We start from the raw sequence: 21045 nt of genomic DNA, 5'->3' as shown, positions 1-21045 counted from the left end.
AGTCACAATGTGGTTGTCCAGTCATGCATCTGGATTTCAAAATATGTTTCATAACATGTTTCATACATCATATGTTTCAAAATATGTCTCATACATCATAGAAGGGTATAGTCACTAATCCTCTTTTAAACCCATAATGATTCTGCTTATTGTTAAATGATTTTATAATATATGTAACGGAAATATAACTATATATTCCCCCCTTTGGGACTTTCTAAGTCCCAATCTTCATTACCTAATAAATAATAATTCCAAATAAAACAGATAATAGACATAATAAGGGTTTAACCATTAGTATAAGAATGGATGTACAGTTGAAGTCGGAAGTTTACATACACCTTAGCCAAATACATTTAATCTCAGTTTTTCACAATTCCTGACATTTAATCCTAGTAAACATTCCCTGTTTTAGGTCAGTTAGGATCACCACTTTATTTTAAGAATGTGAAATGTCAGAATAATAGTAGGGAGAATGATTTATTTCAGCTTTTATTTATTTCATCACATTCCCAGTGGGTCAGAAGTTTACATACACTCAAATAGCATTTGGTAGCATTGCCTTTAAATTGTTTAACTTGGGTAAAACATTTCGGGTAGCCTTCCACAAGCTTCCCACAATAAATTGGGTGAATTTTGGCCCATTCCTCCTGACAGAGCTGGTGTAACTGGTCAGGTTTGTAGGCCTCCTTGCTCACACACGCTTTTTCTGTTCTGCCTACAAGTTCCAATAGGATTGAGGTCAGCACTCGCTCCCAAACATAACACAGACTCCACCTTTTTCTGCTATGAGCCTGCCTATTCCTCCAGGTCATCCTACTTGTTGCCTGTACTTGTTCTCCCAGAGCTGTCAATGCTGAGTCAGTATAATCTATGAACCTTTGCTGATTGTAATATACAGTGGGGGGGGGAAGTATTTAGTCAGCCACCAATTGTGCAAGTTCTCCCACTTAAAAATATGAGAGAGGCCTGTAATTTTCATCATAGGTACACGTCAACTATGACAGACAAAATGAGGAAGGTAAAAATCCAGAAAAAACAGAAAATCACATTGTAGGATTTTTAATGAATTTATTTGCAAATAATGGTGGAAAATAAGTATTTGGTCACTTACAAACAAGCAAGATTTCTGGCTCTCACAGACCTGTAACTTCTTCTTTAAGAGGCTCCTCTGTCCTCCACTCGTTACCTGTATTAATGGCACCTGTTTGAACTTGTTATCAGTATAAAAGACACCTGTCCACAACCTCAAACAGTCACACTCCAAACTCCACTATGGCCAAGACCAAAGAGCTGTCAAAGGACACCAGAAACAAAATTGTAGACCTGCACCAGGCTGGGAAGACTGAATCTGCAATAGGTAAGCAGCTTGGTTTGAAGAAATCAACTGTGGGAGCAATTATTAGGAAATGGAAGACATACAAGACCACTGATAATCTCCCTCGATCTGGGGCTCCACGCAAGATCTCACCCCGTGGGGTCAAAATGATCACAAGAACGGTGAGCAAAAATCCCAGAACCACACGGGGGGACCTAGTGAATGACCTGCAGAGAGCTGGGACCAAAGTAACAAAGCCTACCATCAGTAACACACTACGCCGCCAGGGACTCAAATCCTGCAGTGCCAGACGTGTCCCCCTGCTTAAGCCAGTACATGTCCAGGCCCGTCTGAAGTTTGCATTTGGATGATCCAGAAGAGGATTGGGAGAATATCATATGGTCAGATGAAACCAAAATATAACTTTTTGGTAAAAACTCAACTCGTCGTGTTTGGAGGACAAAGAATGCTGAGTTGCATCCAAAGAACACCATACCTACTGTGAAGCATGGAGGTGGAAACATCATGCTTTTGGGCTGTTTTTCTGCAAAGGGACCAGGACGACTGATCCGTGTAAAGGAAAGAATGAATGGGGCCATGTATCGTGAGATTTTGAGTGAAAACCTCCTTCCATCAGCAAGGGCATTGAAGATGAAACGTGGCTGGGTCTTTCAGCATGACAATGATCCCAAACACACCGCCCGGGCAACGAAGGAGTGGCTTCGTAAGAAGCATTTCAAGGTCCTGGAGTGGCCTAGCCAGTCTCCAGATCTCAACCCCATAGAAAATCTTTGGAGGAGTTTAAAGTCTGTGTTGCCCAGCGACAGCCCCAAAACATCACTGCTCTAGAGGAGATCTGCATGGAGGAATGGGCCAAAATACCAGCAACAGTGTGTGAAAACCTTGTGAAGACTTACAGAAAACGTTTGACCTGTGTCATTGCCAACAAAGGGTATATAACAAAGTATTGAGAAACTTTTGTTATTGACCAAATACTTATTTTCCACCATAATTTGCAAATAAATTCATTAAAAATCCTACAATGTGATTTTCTGGATTTGCCCATAAACTATTTGATATTTCTCTGGTGCTTCCATTTTCCTGATTTCTATTCTAACATCCAGTTGCTTACACCACTCCCCCCACCCTGTTCGACTATAACATTGTTTATATTCCAGTTGTCCTAAATATGACAAACATTCTGCTGAACAATATGGTCTCTCCCAGTTTCTTAGATGACAGAAGTTGTGGTTAAAATCAGCCCAGTCCTGGTAGCTGTGGGGATTTGGTACTACTATCAGTTCCTTTAATGGGGAGGGGGTGTGTATACTAGACCATTTTCTTTCTTCAGTTTTAAAGTAGTATATTGTGCCCACTTATACCAGTCATTGCCCAGAGCCTCCATCCATACCCTTTCTTCCAGGTCTGTTGGGGCCCTAGTAGGTAAGGGGGCTGGTGTACGTGCCCAAGGAATAATTACTTCAGCATTGCCTCCTGGGAATGTCGTGCTTGTAATTATTACATCATATTGTTTATCTGGGTCTTGGGCTGTCGCTCTTATGTCTATGGTCCACCTGTCTCCTTCTTTTATTATCTTGAAATCACAGTTACTGTTGTCCCATGTGGTTTCCCCATAATCCCGGTGATGGGCCCACCCACATAATCCATCCTCTGACCCTTGCTCCTTAATAGCGAATGCTTTCTGTATTTCCGTCGTGGTTCTTGTTTGTGCAGGAATGGACATTCTAATCCTGTCTGTTTCTTGTCTTCTGTGCTTTTCACTATTGCCAGCATGCAATTTTCCTTATTCAGCTGTTTTGGTTTCCAATTTCTGTTAGGGGGACCAGTCAAAGGTAGAGAAATCAATGGTGGGGAGGACTGGTGAGTCTTGGAGGTCTGGAAGGTCTTGGTCTGGGAGGTCTTGGAGGTCTGTCCCTCTACTGAGGGAATCAGCCAGAGTACGTAGCTCATCAACAGCATTCCTACTGCCATCCTCCCCCATCCCCTGATTCTGGCCACCTCCAGCAGGGAGTGATGATTTTGCTTGAGCTTCCATCCTTTCTCCTTCTTCTTCTGTTCCTGTTTCCTCTTCTTCCCTATCGGGTGTTTCAGCATCCTCAGCTTCCTTATCTCTAGTTGTTGTTTTCCATGCAGTGGTTTTCCATGTGGTACTTTAGGTGATACCAGGTCGTGCTTCCTTCCACCTGTATGGCCGTAGGCGTAGCTCGAACCACCTTGTATGGACCTTCTCGCCTGGGCTGGTTCCACTTCCTTTGGAAGACCCTGATGTATACTTGGTCCCCTGACATCACCGGACCGGACACCTCTGGTCCTGGCTCTGGTTCTCATCTTTTGTCCTGGAGTAAATAGCCTTATGTATAGCAGTTAGTTGTCTCACACATGCTTTGAGTTAAATTTCAAATCAAGTGAGGGACCTTTATAGGATCCTCTCAGAACTGGCACTGGCATGGGTCGACCCGTAAGCATTTCATGCGGGTTAGATGCGTGTTTCTGTTATTTTGCATGCGATAGCTCATTAAAGCAAGCGGTAGTGCATCCACCCAGTTAAGCTTTGCGTTAGCACAGATTTTATTCAGTTTAGCCTTGAGGGTTCCATTTATTTTTCAACCATCCCTTGCGACTGTGGGTGATACACACATCCCAGTCATTGCTTTATCCTTAGCTGTTGTAATACTTGTTTTACTTTTTTCTGAATAAATGCCGATCCATTGTCTGAACTGATTTCTGTCGGTATTCCAAACCTGGGTATCACTTATTTGGTTAGGAATTTGATTACTGTTCCTGATCCTAGGTCTACTGATGGTACTGCTTCTACCCATCTACTGAACCTACACTACCATTCAAAAGTTTGGGGTCACTTAGAAATGTCCTTGTTTTCGAAAGAAAAGCAATTTTGTTGTCCATTAAAAGAACATCAAATTGATCAGAAATACAGTGTAGACATTGTTAATGTTGCAAATGGCTATTGTAGCTGGAAACAGCTGATTTTTAATGGAATATCTACATAGGCGTACAGAGGCCCATTATCAGCAACCATCAGTCCTGTGTTCCAATGGCACATTGTGTTTGCTAAACCAAGTTTATCATTTTAAAAGGCCAATTGGTCATTAGAAAACCCTTTTGCAATTATGTTAGCACAGCTGAAAACTGCTGTGCTGATTAAAGAAGCAATAAAACTGGCGTTCTTGAGACTAGTTGAGCATCTGGAGCATCAGCAATTGTAAGTTCGATTACAGGCTCAAAATGGCCAGAAACAATTAACTTTCTTCTGAAACTCGTCAGTCTATTCTTGTTCTAAGAAATGAAGGCTATTCTATGTGAGAAATTGCCAAGAAACTGAAGATCTCGTATAACGCTGTGTACTACTCCCTTCACAGGATGCTGACCTTCTAGGCAGAGTTGCAAAAAAAAAGCCATATCTCAGACTGCCCATCTTAATCTTTTATTTTTATTGGCCAGTCTGAGATATGGCTTTTTCTTTGCAACTCTGCCTAGAAGGTCAGCATCCCAGAATCGCCTCATCACTGTTGACGTTGAGACTGGTGTTTTGCGGGTACTATTTAATGAAGCTGCCAGTTGAGGACCTGTGAGGCATCTGTTTCTCAAACTAGACACCCTAATGTATTTGTCCTCTTGCTCAGTTGTGCACAGGGGACTCCCACTCCTCTTTCTATTCTGGTTAGAGACAGTTTGCGCTGTTCTGTGAAGGGAGTAGTACACAGCGTTGTACGAGATCTTCAGTTTCTTGGCAATTACCTTGCTGTTTGATCTTCCTTATCACTTCCCCCCGTGCGCAATGGTCAAAACCATGTGCATCTGTTATTAACAGTTTAAGTAATATGGTGGGTGCTACAATAGTACCATAATGGGATCTCCATAACCCTGTCACATCTTGCGTAGCCCCTCTTTGGTGCCACTTTGTCTGTTCGTAGGGTCCTGCCCTTTCCTGCATTCTAATGATGTCATCTAACTGAGGTGCAGATTCTACAATGACCATTGGTACTAGCACCGGGATGATGCATTTGGAGGCCTGTTTAGCAGCTTCATCTGCTGCATTATTGCCCCTGATAACAAAGTCATTGCCTTTCTTGTGAGCCTGACACTTAACTATAGCCAGCCGTGTCGGGTACATTAGTGCTGTCATAAGTTTCACAATTTGCTTGTGATGTTGTATAGGCGTGCCATCACTTTTCCTGAACCCCCGTTGTTTCCAGACTGCCCCAAACAGGTGACACACACCATGTGCATAAACTGTCTTCCCTTTCCCCAGCATACAGGCCACAGTAAGTGCTTTAAGTTCAGCCAGTTGGGCTGAACATGGCTGTGGGTAATGTTCTGTCATTACTTCTCTAAATTCTCTTCCTTGTTTCTTCACTACTGCAAATCCAGCCTGATTTCCAGTGTGGTCTTTGTAACAAGATCCGTCTACAAAATAGTCCTCCCAGATCGGGCAATGGTGTTGACTCTAAGTCTGGTCTAAGCCGGGTGAATGTCAATGATTCTGCCACACAGTTGTGTGCTAAACAGCATTTAATGGAGACATCTGAGTATGTTAATAGGGTCATGTATTCCAAAGTTCTTGCATATAGGAACTCCCTCTTTATCCAAATAGCCAACCCTCCCTTGACCTTGAGACACTATGGTTTCTTTGTCTAGCCCCTTTCCTGTCTATGTCTGCTTGGTTTCCCCTCCACTTGCCTAACTCTATTGGTGGCGTGATAAAGACAGTTCCTTTAAAAATAATATACATACACACCTGATGATAATTATATAGTACATTGTTTACTGCAGTCACAATGTGGTTGTCCAGTCATGCATCTGGATTACAAAATATGTTTCATAATATGTTTCATACATCATATGTTTCTAAATATGTTTCATACATCATAGACGGGTGTAGTCACTAATCCTCTTTTAACCCATAAAGATTCTGCTTATTGTTAAATTATTTTATAATATATGTAATGGAAAAATACCTACAATGCCTTGCAAAAGTATTCATCCTCCTTGGCGTTTTTCCTAGTTTGTTGCATTACAACCTCTAATTTAAATGGATTTGTATTTGTATTTCATGTAATGGACATACACATAATAGTCCAAATTGGTGAAGTGAAAAAAATGACTTATTTCAAAAAATTATAAAAAATAAATAACGTAAAAGTGTTGCGTGCATATGTATTCACCCCCTTTGCTATGAAGCCCCTACATTTATTTTATTTATTTTTATTTCACCTTTATTTAACCAGGTAAGCCAGTTGAGAACAAGTTCTCATTTACAACTGCGACCTGGCCAAGATAAAGCAAAGCAGTGCGATAAAAACAACACAGAGTTACATATGGAATAAACAAAACGTACAGTCAATAACACAACAGAAAATCTATATACAGTGTGTGCAAATGTAGTAAGTTACTGGAGTGATAGATGTGCAGAAGATAATGTGCAAATAGAGATACTGAGGTGCAAATGAGCAAAATAAATAACAATGTAAATAACAATATGGGGATGAGGTAGTTGGGTGGGCTAATTACAGATGGCATGTGTACAGGTGCAGTGATTGGTAAGGTGCTCTGACAACTGATGCTTAAAGTTAGTGAGGGAGATAAGTGTCTCCAGCTTCAGAGATTTTTGCAGTTCATTCCAGTCATTTGCAGCAGAGAACTGGAAGGAATGGCGGCCAAAGGAGGTGTTGGCTTTGGGGATGACCAGTGAGATATACCTGCTGGAACGCATACTACGGGTGGGTGTTGCTATGGTGACCAATGAGTTAAGATAAGGCGGGGATTTGCCTAGAAGTGATTTATAGATGACCTGGAGCCAGTGGATTTGGCCACAAATATGTAGTGAGGGCCAGCCAACGAGAGCGTACAGGTCACAATGGTGGGTAGTTGTCACGTACGTTAAGGAACGGGACGGACCAAGGTGCAGCGTGAAAGGCGTACATGTTTATTAAAGAATAAACACACGACACAGTAACCAAAATAACAAAACTTAACTGTGACAGTCCAAAGGCTAACACACAAGCCTAACACAGGAACACAACAAAAACCCACAACACAGGCAGGAAAACTGGCTGCCTAAGTATGATCCCCAATCAGAGACAACGAGCGACCGCTGCCTCTGATTGGAAACCACACCCGAAATGAAATACAAACCTAGAAATTCACACCCTGACCAAACTAGCTAGAGTTCTATAGGCCAGGGCGTGACAGTAGTATATGGGGCACTGTGATAGACGACATCCAATTTGCTGAGTAGAGTGTTGGAAGTTATTTTGTAAATGACATCGCCGAAGTCAAGGATCGGTGGGATAGTCAGTTTTACGAGGGCATGTTTAGCAGCATGAGTGAAGGAGGCTTTGTTGCGAAATAGGAAGCCGATTCTAGATTTAACTTTGGATTGGAGAGGCTTAATGTGAGTCTGGAAGGATAATTTACGGTCTAAACAGACACCTAGGTATTTGTAGTCCACATATTCTAAGTCAGACCCACCGAGAGTAGTGATTCTAGTCGGGCGGACGGGTGCAAGCAGCGTTCGATTGAAGAGCATGCATTTAGTTTTACTAGCGTTTAAGAGCAGTTGGAGGCCACGGAAGGAGTGTTGTATTGCATTGAAGCTCCTTTGGAGGTTTGTTAACAGTGTCCAATGAAGGGCCAGATGTATACAAAATGGTGTCGTCTGCGTAGAGGTGGATCTGAGAGTCACCAGCAGCAAGAGCGACATCATTGATATACACAGAAAATAGAGTCGGCCCAAGAATTGAACCCTGTGGCACCCCCATAGAGACTGCCAGAGGTCCAGACAACAGGCCCTCCGATTTGACACATTGAACTCTATCTGAAAAGTAGTTGGTGAACCAGGCGAGGCAGTCATTTGAGAAACCAAGGCTATTTAGTCTGCCAATAAGAATGCGGTGAAGCCTTGGCCAGGTCGATGAAGACAGCTGCACAGTACTGTCTTTATTGATCGTGGTTATTATATTGTTTAGGACCTTGAGCGTGGCTGAGGTGCACCCATGACCAGCTTGGAAGCCAGATTGCATAGAGGAGAAGGTACGGTGGGATTTGAAATGGTCGGTGATCTGTTTGTTAACTTGGCTTTCAAATACTTTCGAAAGGCAGGGCAGAATGGATATAGGTCTGTAACAGTTTGGATCTAGAGTGTCACCCCCTTTGAAGAGGGGGATGACCGCGGCAGCTTTCCAATCTCTGGGGATCTCAGACGATACGAAAAAAAGGTTGAACAGGCTAGTAATAGGGGTTGCGACAAAGAAGCGGGGGGTGGGCATGGGAAAGTTGCAGTGGAGGGTGCAGAGCTGGTGGCCGGGGTAGGGGTAGCCAGGTGGAAAGCATGGCCAGCCATAGCAAAATGCTTATTGAAATTCTCGATTATTGTAGATTTATCGGGGGTGACAGTGTTTCCTAGCCTCAGTGTAGTGGGCAGCTGGGAGGAAGTGCTCTTATTCTCCATGGACTTTACAGTGTCCCAAAACCTTTTGGAGTTAGTGCTACAGGATGCACATTTCTGTTTTAAAAAGCTAGCCTTTGCTTTCCTAACTGATTGTGTATATTGGTTCCTGACTTCCCTGAAAAGTTGCATATCGCGGGGGCTGTTCGATGCTAATGCAGTACACAACAGGATGTTTTTGTGCTGGTCAAGGGCAGTCAAGTCTGGGGTGAACCAGGGGCTATATCTGTTCTTAGTTCTGAATTTTTTGAATGGGGCATGCTTATTTAAGATGGAGAGGAAAGCACTTTTGAAGAACATCCAGGCATCCTCTACTGTTGGAATGAGGTCAATATCCATCCAGGATACCTAGGCCAGGTCAATTAGAAAGGCCTGCTCGCTGAAGTGTTTTAGGGAGCGTTTGACAGTGATGAGGGGTGGTCGTTTGACCGCGGACCCATTACGGATGCAGGCAATGAGGCAGTGATTGCTGAGATCCTGGTTGAAGACAGCGGAGGTGTATTTAGAGGGTAAAGTAGTCAGGATGATATCTATGAGGGTGCCCATGTTTACGGATTTAGGGTTGTACCTGGTAGGTTCCTTGATCATTTGAGGGCATCTAGTTTAGATTGTAGGATGGCCAGGGTGTTAAGCATATCCTAGTTTAGGTCACCAAGCAGTACGAACTCTGAGGATAAATGGGGGCAAGCAATTCACATATGGTGTCCAGGACACAACTGGGGGCTGAGTGGGGTCTGTAGCAAGCGGCAACAGTGAGAGACTTATTTCTGGAAAGGTGGATTTTTAGAAGTAGCTCAAACTGTTTGGGCACAGACCTGGATAGTATGATAGAGCTCTGCAGGCTATCTCTAAGGTAGATTGCAACTCCGCACCCTTTGGCAGTTCTATCTAGACGGAAAATGTTGTATTTCGGGATGGACATTTCTGAATTTTTAGTGACCTTCCTAAGCCAAGATTCAGACACTGCTAGAACATCAGGGTTGGCAGAGTGTGCTAACGCAGTGAATAACTCAAACTTGGGGAGGAGGCTTCTGATGTTAACATGCAAGAAACCAAGGCTTTTACGGTTACAGAAGTCAACAAATGATAGCGCCTGGGGGGTAGGAGTGATACTGGGGGCTACAGGGCCTGGGTTAACCTCTACATCACCAGAGGAAAGGAGGAGGAATAGAATAAGGATACGGCTAAAGGCTTTAAGAACTGGTATTTTAGTGCGTTGGGTACAGAGAATATAATGGGCAGATTTCCGGGTGTTGTAGAATAGATTCAGGGCATTATGTACAGACAAGGATATGGAAGGATATGAGTACAGTGGAGGTACACCTAAGCATTGGGTAACTATGAAAGAGATAGCATCACTGGAGGTACCGATTGATCCGGTCTCCGCGTGTATGGGAAGTGGGACAAAAGAGCTCTCTGAGGCTGGTTGAGCGGAACCTGGGGCTCTACAGTGAAATTGTATAATAAGAACTAACCCAAACAGCAATAGGCTAGGCATATTGACATGGGAGAGAGGCATAATGCAATCACAGGTGTTACTCGAGAGGGCTAAGACAACAACTGGTCATGGCAACGAAAGTTTGGGCTGAGGCTAAACAGATAAACAGGATGGGGTACCGTGTAAAGGAACAGTCCACCAGGCATTAGCTGTGTAGCTGAGTGATCATAAGGTCCAGTGAACAGGAATAAGTAAGTCCGGGAGCAGTTCGTAGGCTGCTACAGCACATGCGAGCAGGAGGCACGGCTGTTGATTGTGCGTGCTAGCGGGCCGGGGCTAGCAGATGGATCTTTGTGGTCGTCGCAACGGGAAGCCTGTTGAAACCACATCAGACGATTACGTCAGCAGACCAGTCGTGATGGATCGGCGGGGCTCCGTGTCGACACTAGGAGGTCCCGTCCGGTTGACAGAGAGGTAGATAGCCAGCATATGGGCCTGGCTCGAGGCTAGCTCAAGGCTAACTGGTACGTCGGGACAGTGGTGATTAGCCAACAACAGCCATTCGGTTGCAGCTAGCTAGTTGCGATAGTCCAGTGTTAAGATCCAGTGATTCAGTGATTCCGGCAGAAAATCCGATGTGCTCTGGGTCGATAGCACGCTGTGCAGACTGGCCGATCATTGTCCAGGCTAGAGCTGGCTGGTAGGTAGTGCAGGCCACGGACAGTGGTGAAGACCACTAACGGTGGCTAAAAGCAAGTAGTTAGCTGGCTAGCTGGCTAGTTTCAGCTGTAGGTTCTTGATTAAAATAAAGAAATAATAAAATCCGTTCCACATTGGGTGAGGCGGGTTGCAGGAAAGTATATTTAGTTAAATGATGGAAAGTGAGATAGAGAAATATATACGAAAAAAGACAACAAAATAAAATAAAACTGGCTATTTACATGAGGACACAACAGAATACACGACCGCACTACTACGCCATCTGGTGCAACCAATTACCTTCAGATCTCTGTATATATACACCTGTTCTGAAAGGCCCCAGAGTCTGCAACACCACTAAGCAAGGGGCACCACCAAGAAAGCGGCACCATGAAAACCAAGTAGATCTCCAAACAGGTCAGGGACAAAGTTGTGGAGAAGTACAGATCAGGGTTGGGTTACAAAAAAATATCAAAAACTTTGATCATCCCACTGAGCACCATTATATCCATTATTAAAAATGGAAAGAATATGGCACCACAACAAACCAAGAGAGGGCCGCCCACCAAAACTCACAGACCAGGCAAGGAGGGCATTAATCAGAGAGGCAATAAATAGACCAAAGATAAACCCTGCAAAGCTCCACAGCGGAGATTGGAGTATTTGTCCATAGGACCACTTTAAGCCATACACTCCACAGAGCTGGGCTTTAAGGGAGAGTGGCCAGAAAAAAGCCATTGCTTAAAGAAAAAAATAAGGAAACACGTTTGGTGTTCGCCAAAAGGAATGTGGGAGACTCCCCAAACATATGGAAGAAGGTACTCTGGTCAGATGAGACTAAATTGAGCTTTTTGCCCATCAAGGAAAACGTTATGTCTGGCGCAAACCCAACACCTCTCATCACCCCGAGAACACCATCCCCACAGTGAAGCATGGTGGTGGCAGCATCATGCTGTGGGGATGTTTTTCATTGGCAGGGACTGGGAAACTGGTCAGAATTGAAGGAATGATGGATGGCGCTAAATACAGAGAAATTCTTGAGGGAAACCTGTTTCAGTCTTCCAGAGATTTGAGACTGGGACGGAGGTTCACCTTCCAGCAGGGCAAGGACCCTAAGCATACTGCTAAAGCAACACTCAAGTGGTTTAAGGGGAAACATTTAAATGTCTTGGAATGGCCTAGTCAAAGTCCAGACCTCAATGAATAGTTATGCACGCTCAAGTTTTCTGTTTTTTTGTCTTATTTCTTGTTTGTTTCACAATAAAAAATATTTTGCATCTTCAAAGTGGTAGGCATGTTGTGTAAATCAAATGATACAAACCCTCCCAAAAATCAATTTTAATTCCAGGTTGTAAGGCAACAAAATAGGGAAAATGCCAAGGGGGTTGAATACTTTCGCAAGCCACTGTATACATACATATTGCACTGTACACAATTTATGTTATTATAGTGGCTCTTAATCTGTGGAAAAGTTACAGAAAACTGATATTCAATGCATAGAGATGGTTATGCTCCTTAAGTGAGTTGCTGATGAACGTGAATGCAAAATAATGACAAATGGAAACAGAAATAATATAAATGCTAGTTTTTATTTGATGCTACTTTGAAATACCTATTTTCCAGAGGGAAGTGAAAAAACAGAAACCCATTTAAGCCCATGTTGAAGACTGAAAAATCACTTTTAAGACAATTGAGCAAGCTCCTGGAAATACACAAATCATTAACAATAACTAAACTATTTATACAATAATCAGACTTAGGAACTAGTACTTATTGATCAGGGCTGGTGCCTGCTCTTAAGGACCTACAGGGTGTGCAAGACTTTGTTCAAGCCCAATTCTACCATACATGTCTCTACTAATAAGCTAATTAGTAGAATCAGCTGTGGTAGAACGGGGCTTGAACATGAAGCCATCACTGATATGAAATACTAACAAATCATAAACTGCTGGGAAACACCCATAAAAGGATGAGTCATTAGACAAGTACAAAAGCACAAAAAAATAAAAATAAAATAAACACAAAATAACATTTAGAATTACAAGTCGTACATTGATAACTGGCCTAAAATCTATGCTTTAAAACTTTTGGCTAATATAAATGTCATAAGTAATGCTTATGAATTCAAACAATATATTTACAAGAAGATCAACACAACTTCCACTTGGTTCTCTTTGTGATTTCAGCAAATGTCCTTGGCGAGGAACATTACGTCTCAAAGGTCCCAGGCTTTAAGTTCCTGAAAGACAAAATTACATTTCTGAGAATCATGCACCATATAGCATTCAACAGATGATTATTCTTTCAAATCCAGTCTTGGAAAAGTACATAAAATAATTATTTTCCAGTATCATCACGTGATGATGTCCAATATGAAAGAAATTGGATTTAAGTTGATGGACAACTCTATAAGGGCTGCCAAATGAGCAGCTACGCTCCTCTGGGTGTAAACTCTGTGGATTTGGAAACTATAAGTGCTCCTGAGTAGAATGGACCCCATTTTTACTGCAACACAATGTACAGGAAATGTTGTACTACAGTACAGTATGTCCAATATGGAAAACGTGCTGAACATTGCAATACAAATGGGTTAATTAACAATAGGATTTAAAAGTGTTTTCTAAAGTTTATTATTAAAATTATAATATAATAAAATTATTAATATTGTTATTACTATTATTATTAATAATGGCTTTTTAAATAATGTTTTGTAATTTATATTACTGTTGTTACCATGATAACTATCTGGTAATCATTACTTTTAATGCTGTTAACATTAATGTCAATGCTATAATAACATTTGTGCTATAAAGGCGATTAACTTTATTCATTTTTTCATATTGTTAAACAAAGTCTGTTAACATTTCCTCATAAAATGTTACGAATTACGACCATTTGTATTATTTTTCACCATCTTCATTGTGGAACTTTTATTTTGAAGGAAAATCGCCGAGGTCACGGCCTTATTCTTGCAAGGTCTTGCTTATTCTTGCTGGCGGAATGGAGATCTTGACAAGGTGGGACACGCTATCTTGCTCTTGTATGGTGTTAGATTTCATTTTCGTTTCTTCCTTTCTTTGGACAGGGCAGGTATAGGTTGCTGCAGCCCAATATGGCGACCGGAGTATGGGCGAGTGGGTGTGTTGAAAAGAGTGGGTGTACGGAAAGTGAATCAGCTAATTTGGCAGATTTGTTGCCACTCAGACCGTTTTGCGTTGCCGATACAGAACCAATCAGTCGATATAATCGAGAACAATCATCAGAAATCACGCGATATGAATCAGACAGTGGTGGCGCCGCCTGACCCACTAGTTGGTCAGAAGGTTCAAATCAACGTTTCATATCGTAATTTCCGAGTAAGCAAAAAGCATCAACCACGGCTGTTATTACACCCCGTATACGTTGGTGGCGGTAATGACCATTTTTATTGTGCTGTAACTAAAACTAGAAGAAGATCTTCTGACGTCCTTTCCCTTCGTCAAAAGGTACTTCATCGTATTACTTTTTAAACTGTGATTTAAAAAGCTAATGTAATGGATTTAAAAAAGTGTTTTTACCCCGGGATAGGCCGCTAATATGACCCATAGTCTTGAATGCTATTCGATTTGAATATATAATCCATTTAAAAGGATTTGCAATTTTGCATTAGCAGTCTTTTCGGCTCAGATTTCCCGGGAACCATGGCATGGTGTCATTTCCTGTTTTCGGTGCTAGGCAGCGTGTCCTGCCTCTGTCATAATATCAATATTATTCCCGAATTGTGCAATAGTACACTTTCTCGCATGGATTTAAACTCTCTCAAGCCAATGCTTACACCATTCATATAACCAGGAACCAATATCCAAAGTGGGTACTTAGAAAGACTCATTTCATATGACCAAAAAAGGTTGAGAACCACTGGACTAGGCAAGTATTAGATTGTACATTAGAACAATTCCAACAATAATCATCCATTAGCCAAGATGCCGAAAATATTCCTGTCCCATGCTTGTTGAAGGCCAAAGATGTGTCATCACCTGTCTGGAGGCATTTCAGACTACTTAATGTCCATGCGAAGCACAGCTTCCTACCCATAACTGTCTTTAGATTCCCTATAAGAAAACAATTTAGTGAAAGCAAACTCCACTAGTCATGGATTATGATAGATAATTATGTATCAGATCATTTAAATGTAATGAATATAACATCAAACTTAGTTGTCATTGTCTTGTTTTTCTTTACAGATGCCATCATTTAGAAGAAAAAGAGCCACGCTGGTTTATAGAGACCTGACTAGAGGCGTGATAGCACGTACACCCCTGCCATCAACTTGGATTGGTGAGAAAGTTTCTCTGTTCAGTTCTGTTGTACTTAATTTAACCAGGATAGTCCACTCAGTAACAATTGTCACTACTCTGTAGGGAGTACTGGGAGAACAGAGCCGGTTCCCTCTGCAGCAGAAGTTGTGCCCAGCTGCAGTGATGCACCTCCTCCACCAGCTTACAAAAAAAGGAAGGCAGCTGATGTTGAGGCCTGGAAGGAGTTGAGGGAGCTACTCCACATGCCTGCAGTGTCTGTCTTAGTCAGCGCAATTCATCCCATGTGTCCCGGTGGGCCTACGATGGGAGTGGACGAGACAAGATGACCATGACTGTCACAGCCAGTACAACCGTCTTCTGACAGTTGTTGACGTTAGAGGTAGGCCTTATATCAAAATTGGAAACTAAGACATCTGGCTCTTTTACCATCTTGCAAACTGTATCAGAGCATCAAGTGTAGCAGCACCATGCTCAGAGACAGTTTCTCCCTCCAAGCCATAAGACTGTTGATGAAAACTGAACTGACTCTTTGCTGCTATGGCAACTACTGTACTGTACTGTACTTAATATACTTATTTCATTGTATTGTGCACACTACGCTGTGTTCCTGCGCAAATGACAACTTTGACTTTGATTTAATTGTATCTAGTTTAACATAACCCTGTTCACTCTGTTGTTATTATGAAAATATGGAGTCATTTAGAAAGTTCTTAAGAGATGCATCTCACCAACATCGGATGTAATGCAATCTAAGAAACTAAATGTCCTCATTTAAGGAAGAGCTCATGACGCCTTTGCTGCAGTTTTGCAGCTGTGAGCTGGAACCTGTCACCCTGATCCGCCACAGACTCTGGCCTGCCACCCCCCCCCCCCATCTGCCGCAAACAGCAATTTCAGTGGACCTCCTGCGCCAGTTTGCAGCCCTGCAACTGGAGTGTGGGGTGTCTTTGAGGGGGATTACCTTGACTTTCCATAAATCCAATGCATGCTGGAAGGTAGTTATTGTATTTTAAATTAGAAATCAAACCATACATGTAAGTGTTATTTACTATGAGGATTAGTTTTTATTTTATTTTCTATCTCCAGACAGTTGAGCTCTACCGGAAGCTCACAAATGAGTCATTTGAGGAGTTCAAACACTGGCAGTTTGAACGAGAGACTGTCAGGAAGTTGGCGCCACTGACCTCGGACGGAACAAAATGTCCTCTCTGTCCACAGGTATGTCAATGACAACAATCAAGGAACAACTATAAAGTCTCAGTAAGCTAGGATTCTTATATGCATTCAGTGTTGTTCATAATTTATAAGGGGAAATATATCCAACCTCCGTTGTCTTTCTTATATATATTCTATCATTGCCTTGCCAAACAGTAGTGATGTTATGCGCAATACCATTGCAAGCCTCTCAAAATCCCAACCCTTCATCCAAGTCGTGGGAGGCGGAAACAGGTAAAGTACGAGATTGCCAGACAGGGCAAAGTTTTGTGGGTGGCTTTGCCACCGAGGCCGCTACGGTTGCCATGGAGGCCTGTCTGGATCCACAACCCGCTGGATAACGGGGCTCTGATAAAGCTAGGTGGACCAATCATCTGCTTAATGGATATCACCGATTACAGATACATTCACAAAGAAACTACAGCGTAAATGACCTATGTTTCCCAAGGAGCACAAGGGTTTTAGTAATACCCTTGCAAATGTCCATTCCCTGTATCCCTAATAATTTTGTATAATTAATTATTTGCATCATTGTTTTAAAGGAAATCAGTCATCAAACAATTGCAGAAAAATATTGTCTGGGACCAGCATTTAGGGTCCAAAACATGCTGGGAGGTTATTTTGTGACCAAGACAAAGTCGACTGCTTTGTAGGAGGAGCATCAGACACACCAACTGAGGTATGCTGGATTTTGAAGAATGGGATGTATCTCACAATCAGTTAGTTTTACTAGCCCTCTTCTTTGTGACTTGTGAGACGTGTGTTTGTGTGTATAACCAACAGCTGGGCTAATGTTGGAGAAGTTAAAAGGTTTTATTGAAATCAGGAGAAGCCATTTATCCTTGGTGATGTGACTCTACCATTGGACTATTCTGTCCATATTTATTTTTTTGAAGTTGAACAGATTGGATGAAACATGAACTGCTTAGTGAATGTGACTTTTTTCACTTCGTTTTTCAAGCCGGGATGCGCTGCGATCCAAACCCCAAACTCAGAAACTGGACATAACTGCTGTTTTTGGGATGGCGTGCAGGCACGAGCATCCGCTGAAGTTCCTGAACCTGAAGAGAGGAGAGAAGTATGTCGATGGATGCATGTGGATGGATGGATGGATGGAAGGATGCTTCAGATGTGTAGTTGATGTATAGCTGATGTATTTTAGTTATATATAACATTGGCTACGATGACTGATGTTGAACTGTCATTTCAGGCTTGCAAATGCTGTGTTCCTGCTGGGGGACCTGAAAGCAATGCAGGGACCAAACATCACAACGTTTCTACACTATGACATTGCATGCCAGCTGAAGCCTCATTTACAGGTAAAATTGATAGATGTTAGCTATTATAATACATTAGATAATGTATTTAATATTTAACCATATTTAACTTGATACGGTTTTATGAATAGCTTGAAACAATTTGCTCCATACCTGCTTTGTAATCCTAAGTAATCTTTTACACAAAAATGCACAAAATAACTGTTCCTACACTAAATTATTTTGACATTTAGAAAAACAGTCCTGATCTAATGGTGGACACCACATTTGCAGTGCCAGCCTTTCATGCCTATGCTCATGATGCTGACTGTCAGGTAATGAATACAATTTTTTCTTTATCATTTATTCTGTTAAACACCAATTCTTTGTAGTTGCACAGTTGCCCTAACAATATTAAGAAACAGCTAGTTGTAATTTGTCCTAGTCCCTTAATGAATCATCATCACCCATTGTAATGCTCATTATGGTTTCTGATTGTACTTTACATTTCAGGTCACTGACGGTACCAGGTATGTGACTGGTAGTGGGCTTGCTGAAGGAGAACAGATGGAGAGGTTGTGGTCCTACCTTAGAAAATTTGGGAAGATCACAAAAGAGATGACACCATCTCATTGTGTTGCCCTCCTCACACCCTCACCGATCCCCTCCTCTACTGCGCAGCCAGGGTCAGGGAGAAGCAAGGTATGAATGTAGAACTGGAAATCAGTTAAGTATTGAGATGTTCAGATTGTGTTGATATAATTTTGCCAAAAAAAAAAACGCTGATGTATTTTAAACAATCTATGAAATGTATGTTCACCTTTATATGTTATAGCTCCAGCAATACAACTCCGTCGGCAGAAGGTCCTGAAGGAGGAAACTGATGCAAAGGACGAGTTGATGGTGCTACTAAACAGCATTCCAGGTTAGATTCCATGTGTTTTGCTCATAATTGTTGTTAATATGTAATGATCCTTTTCTGCAAATTCAATCAGATGAATTGGAAGCAGGACTTCAGTAGCTGGAGTCGAGGCTTTCTCCTACAGAGCTCCTCTTTATGGAATTATTTGCCGATGTGAGAGAATCAACTTCAAGTCTGGACTGAAGACTTCTCTCTTCTGTCAGTCTTATGATTGAATGTAGTCTGGCCCATGGGTGGGAAGGTGAACAGAAAGGTACTAGCCCCCACAACACACCCCACCCATAAACCTTGACTTCCTAAAACATGAAAGCCATCTGACCCTAGAGTCCTGAAGTGTTTGCACCCTCTGTATCCATTATGGTCTTTACCTGACCCTGATGGTCATCTATGAATGTTTGAAAGTTTCTTTGTGTGCCCTATCCTGTTCTGATTATCCATCAGTCTGACAAGCATGCACACCATGTACCGCTTGTATTGTGCTTCTGTCTCTGCATTGCTTGCTCTTTGGGGTTTTAGGCAGGGTATCTGTAAAGCATTTTGTGATGCTGTTTTACAACTGCTGATGTAAAAAGGGCTTTATGAAATACATTTGATTGATTTGATGATGAATTCCTTGCTGTGGTTTCACTGACAATTTGATATTTTAGTAAAATTCCTAACAAGATATTGTTCACTAACTTGTGAGCATTGCACATGTAGAACTCAGCACAACTGCCAGTGTGGTTTATTTTGTTCTGCAATATTCTGCAAGTTTGGACCCGTCAGATAAAGGAGACCCTCACAGACAAGAGGACGTTGTTCCTTACGTGGCAGGAGAGATGCGTGGAAACTCTCGCAGAGCAACAGCGAGTCACGTAAGTAGTTGCTACATCTCTGACCTGTTTTATCCCATCTCTAAACACCCCTTTCTGCCTGGCTTAGCCCTACCAGTCATGACTGCCACGTTCCTATACCCTGCTGTGTCCTGGTCCCACAATCTCTTGGATCTGCATAGCTACTCCCTGTTACTTTATACTCTTATCACCACCTCCTGCTGTCACCTACCCCATTCCACTACATATCTCAGAAACATGAGTTCCCCCATCCCCTGCATAATCCACTCTACACTCAAATCTACACTCAAATGGGTTTTGCCTTTGTAACTGGTTAGTTTTATGTTGAGATGCTTTCATACTGTTATAATTTCACTTATAAATTTGTATAATATTTTCTTGGTGTGACCTGATGTCCCCGTTAATCACCGATGATAGGAACGCTCAGTTGACTACTCAGCTTGAAAAGTAAATCGCTTTTAGGATGTTGTCGCCATCATATTTGTCCCGCTGTATTGGGGCTAGTCAATAAAGGTTTTAAACCCTTTAACATACATTTTCACATTTCAGCCTGGAGAAAAGGTTGAAGGCCATGGAGAAGAGATACCGGATTGTACGCTGGTCTCTTCAACACTGTGCAGCAACTTTGGAAAGTATGCAGACTAAGAAGACTCACTGTCTGCTGGCCACAATCCATAGCCTTGTCCTGGAGTGGTCTTTCTATTGTGGGTGCCTCTGTGCTGCCGGAGGACAGTGATTCAGAAGATGAAAGTGGTTGAGGAATGAATGTCTGTCTGTGTGTGTGTGTGAGTTCTATAGGGACAAACTATACACTGAGTATTCCAAACATTAGGAACACTTTCCTAATATTGAGTTGCACCCCCTCCCCCCTTTTGCCCTCAGAACAGCCTCATTTTTTCAGGGCATGGACTCTACAATGTGTCAAGCATTCCACAGGGATGCTGACCCATGTTGACTCCAATGCTTCCCACAGTTGTATCAAGTTGGCTGGATGTCCTTTGGGTGGTGGACCATTCTTGATACACGTGAAACTGTTGGGTGTGAAAAACCCAGTTCAAAGGCACTTAAATCTTTTGTCTTGCCCATTCACCCTCTGAATGGCAACATATACACAATCCAAGTATCAATTGTCTCAAGGCTTAAAAATCCTTCTTTAACCAGTCTCCTCCCCTTCATCTACACTGATGTTAAGTGGATTTAACAAGTTACCGTATTGGTCCGAATATAAGACGACCCTGATTATAAGACGACCCCCCGTTTTTCAACACAAACATTTAGAAAAACAGATTTGCAGACTAGATTTGCCGAACAAAGAACTTCATTTTATTTTAAAATAACAATATTAAAAACACAGTGAATTAAACACAAAGGCAAACTATGTACAGTATGATTCAAAATTAATATCAAGCAATAATAAAGCAACATTTTTAAATAACAGAGAAAATACAGGCCACACATTTAACTAAACTTAACAAAAATTCGCCAAACTTCTCCTCCGATGTCTCTCTATCCCTCACACACGTCCTCTGCCCCGCTGTGTTCGCTCTCGCTGTCATCGCTCCCCAGCTGCTCCGCTTCCACCG

At 42.1% G+C, this 21045-nt stretch overlaps 1 protein-coding gene across 1 annotated transcript; it reads left to right on the top strand.

Annotated features, from left to right (window-relative positions):
* The first annotated feature begins 14551 nt into the window (after window positions 1–14551).
* On the top strand, window positions 14552–20665 carry LOC311133822 (uncharacterized protein). Its single transcript, XM_084167415.1, has 14 exons — window positions 14552–14844; window positions 15162–15255; window positions 15339–15615; window positions 16013–16231; window positions 16323–16454; window positions 16994–17130; window positions 17413–17529; window positions 17662–17770; window positions 17962–18042; window positions 18221–18409; window positions 18543–18632; window positions 18833–18882; window positions 19381–19483; window positions 20012–20665. The coding sequence occupies exons 7-11, from the start codon at window positions 17474–17476 to the stop codon at window positions 18576–18578; spliced, it is 471 nt and encodes a 156-aa protein (XP_084023541.1). The 5' UTR covers window positions 14552–14844; window positions 15162–15255; window positions 15339–15615; window positions 16013–16231; window positions 16323–16454; window positions 16994–17130; window positions 17413–17473; the 3' UTR covers window positions 18579–18632; window positions 18833–18882; window positions 19381–19483; window positions 20012–20665.
* Window positions 20666–21045: the final 380 nt, after the last annotated feature.

This window comes from Coregonus lavaretus (assembly GCF_964263955.1).
Source record: "Coregonus lavaretus genome assembly, chromosome: 8".
NCBI classification, from domain to species: Eukaryota; Metazoa; Chordata; class Actinopteri; order Salmoniformes; family Salmonidae; genus Coregonus; species Coregonus lavaretus.
The sequence above is the reverse complement of the archived record's forward strand: the minus strand, read 5'-3'. Positions and strand labels throughout refer to the sequence as shown.

Excerpts from the sequence above, each read along its gene's own strand:
- LOC311133822 (XM_084167415.1), top strand. The coding sequence starts at position 17,474 with ATGGCGTGCAGGCACGAGCATCCGCTGAAGTTCCTGAACCTGAAGAGA. Across the intron at positions 17,771-17,961 it reads AGCTGAAGCCTCATTTACAG|AAAAACAGTCCTGATCTAAT; the intron begins GTAAAATTGATA and ends TTTGACATTTAG. Across the intron at positions 18,410-18,542 it reads CAGGGTCAGGGAGAAGCAAG|CTCCAGCAATACAACTCCGT; the intron begins GTATGAATGTAG and ends TATATGTTATAG.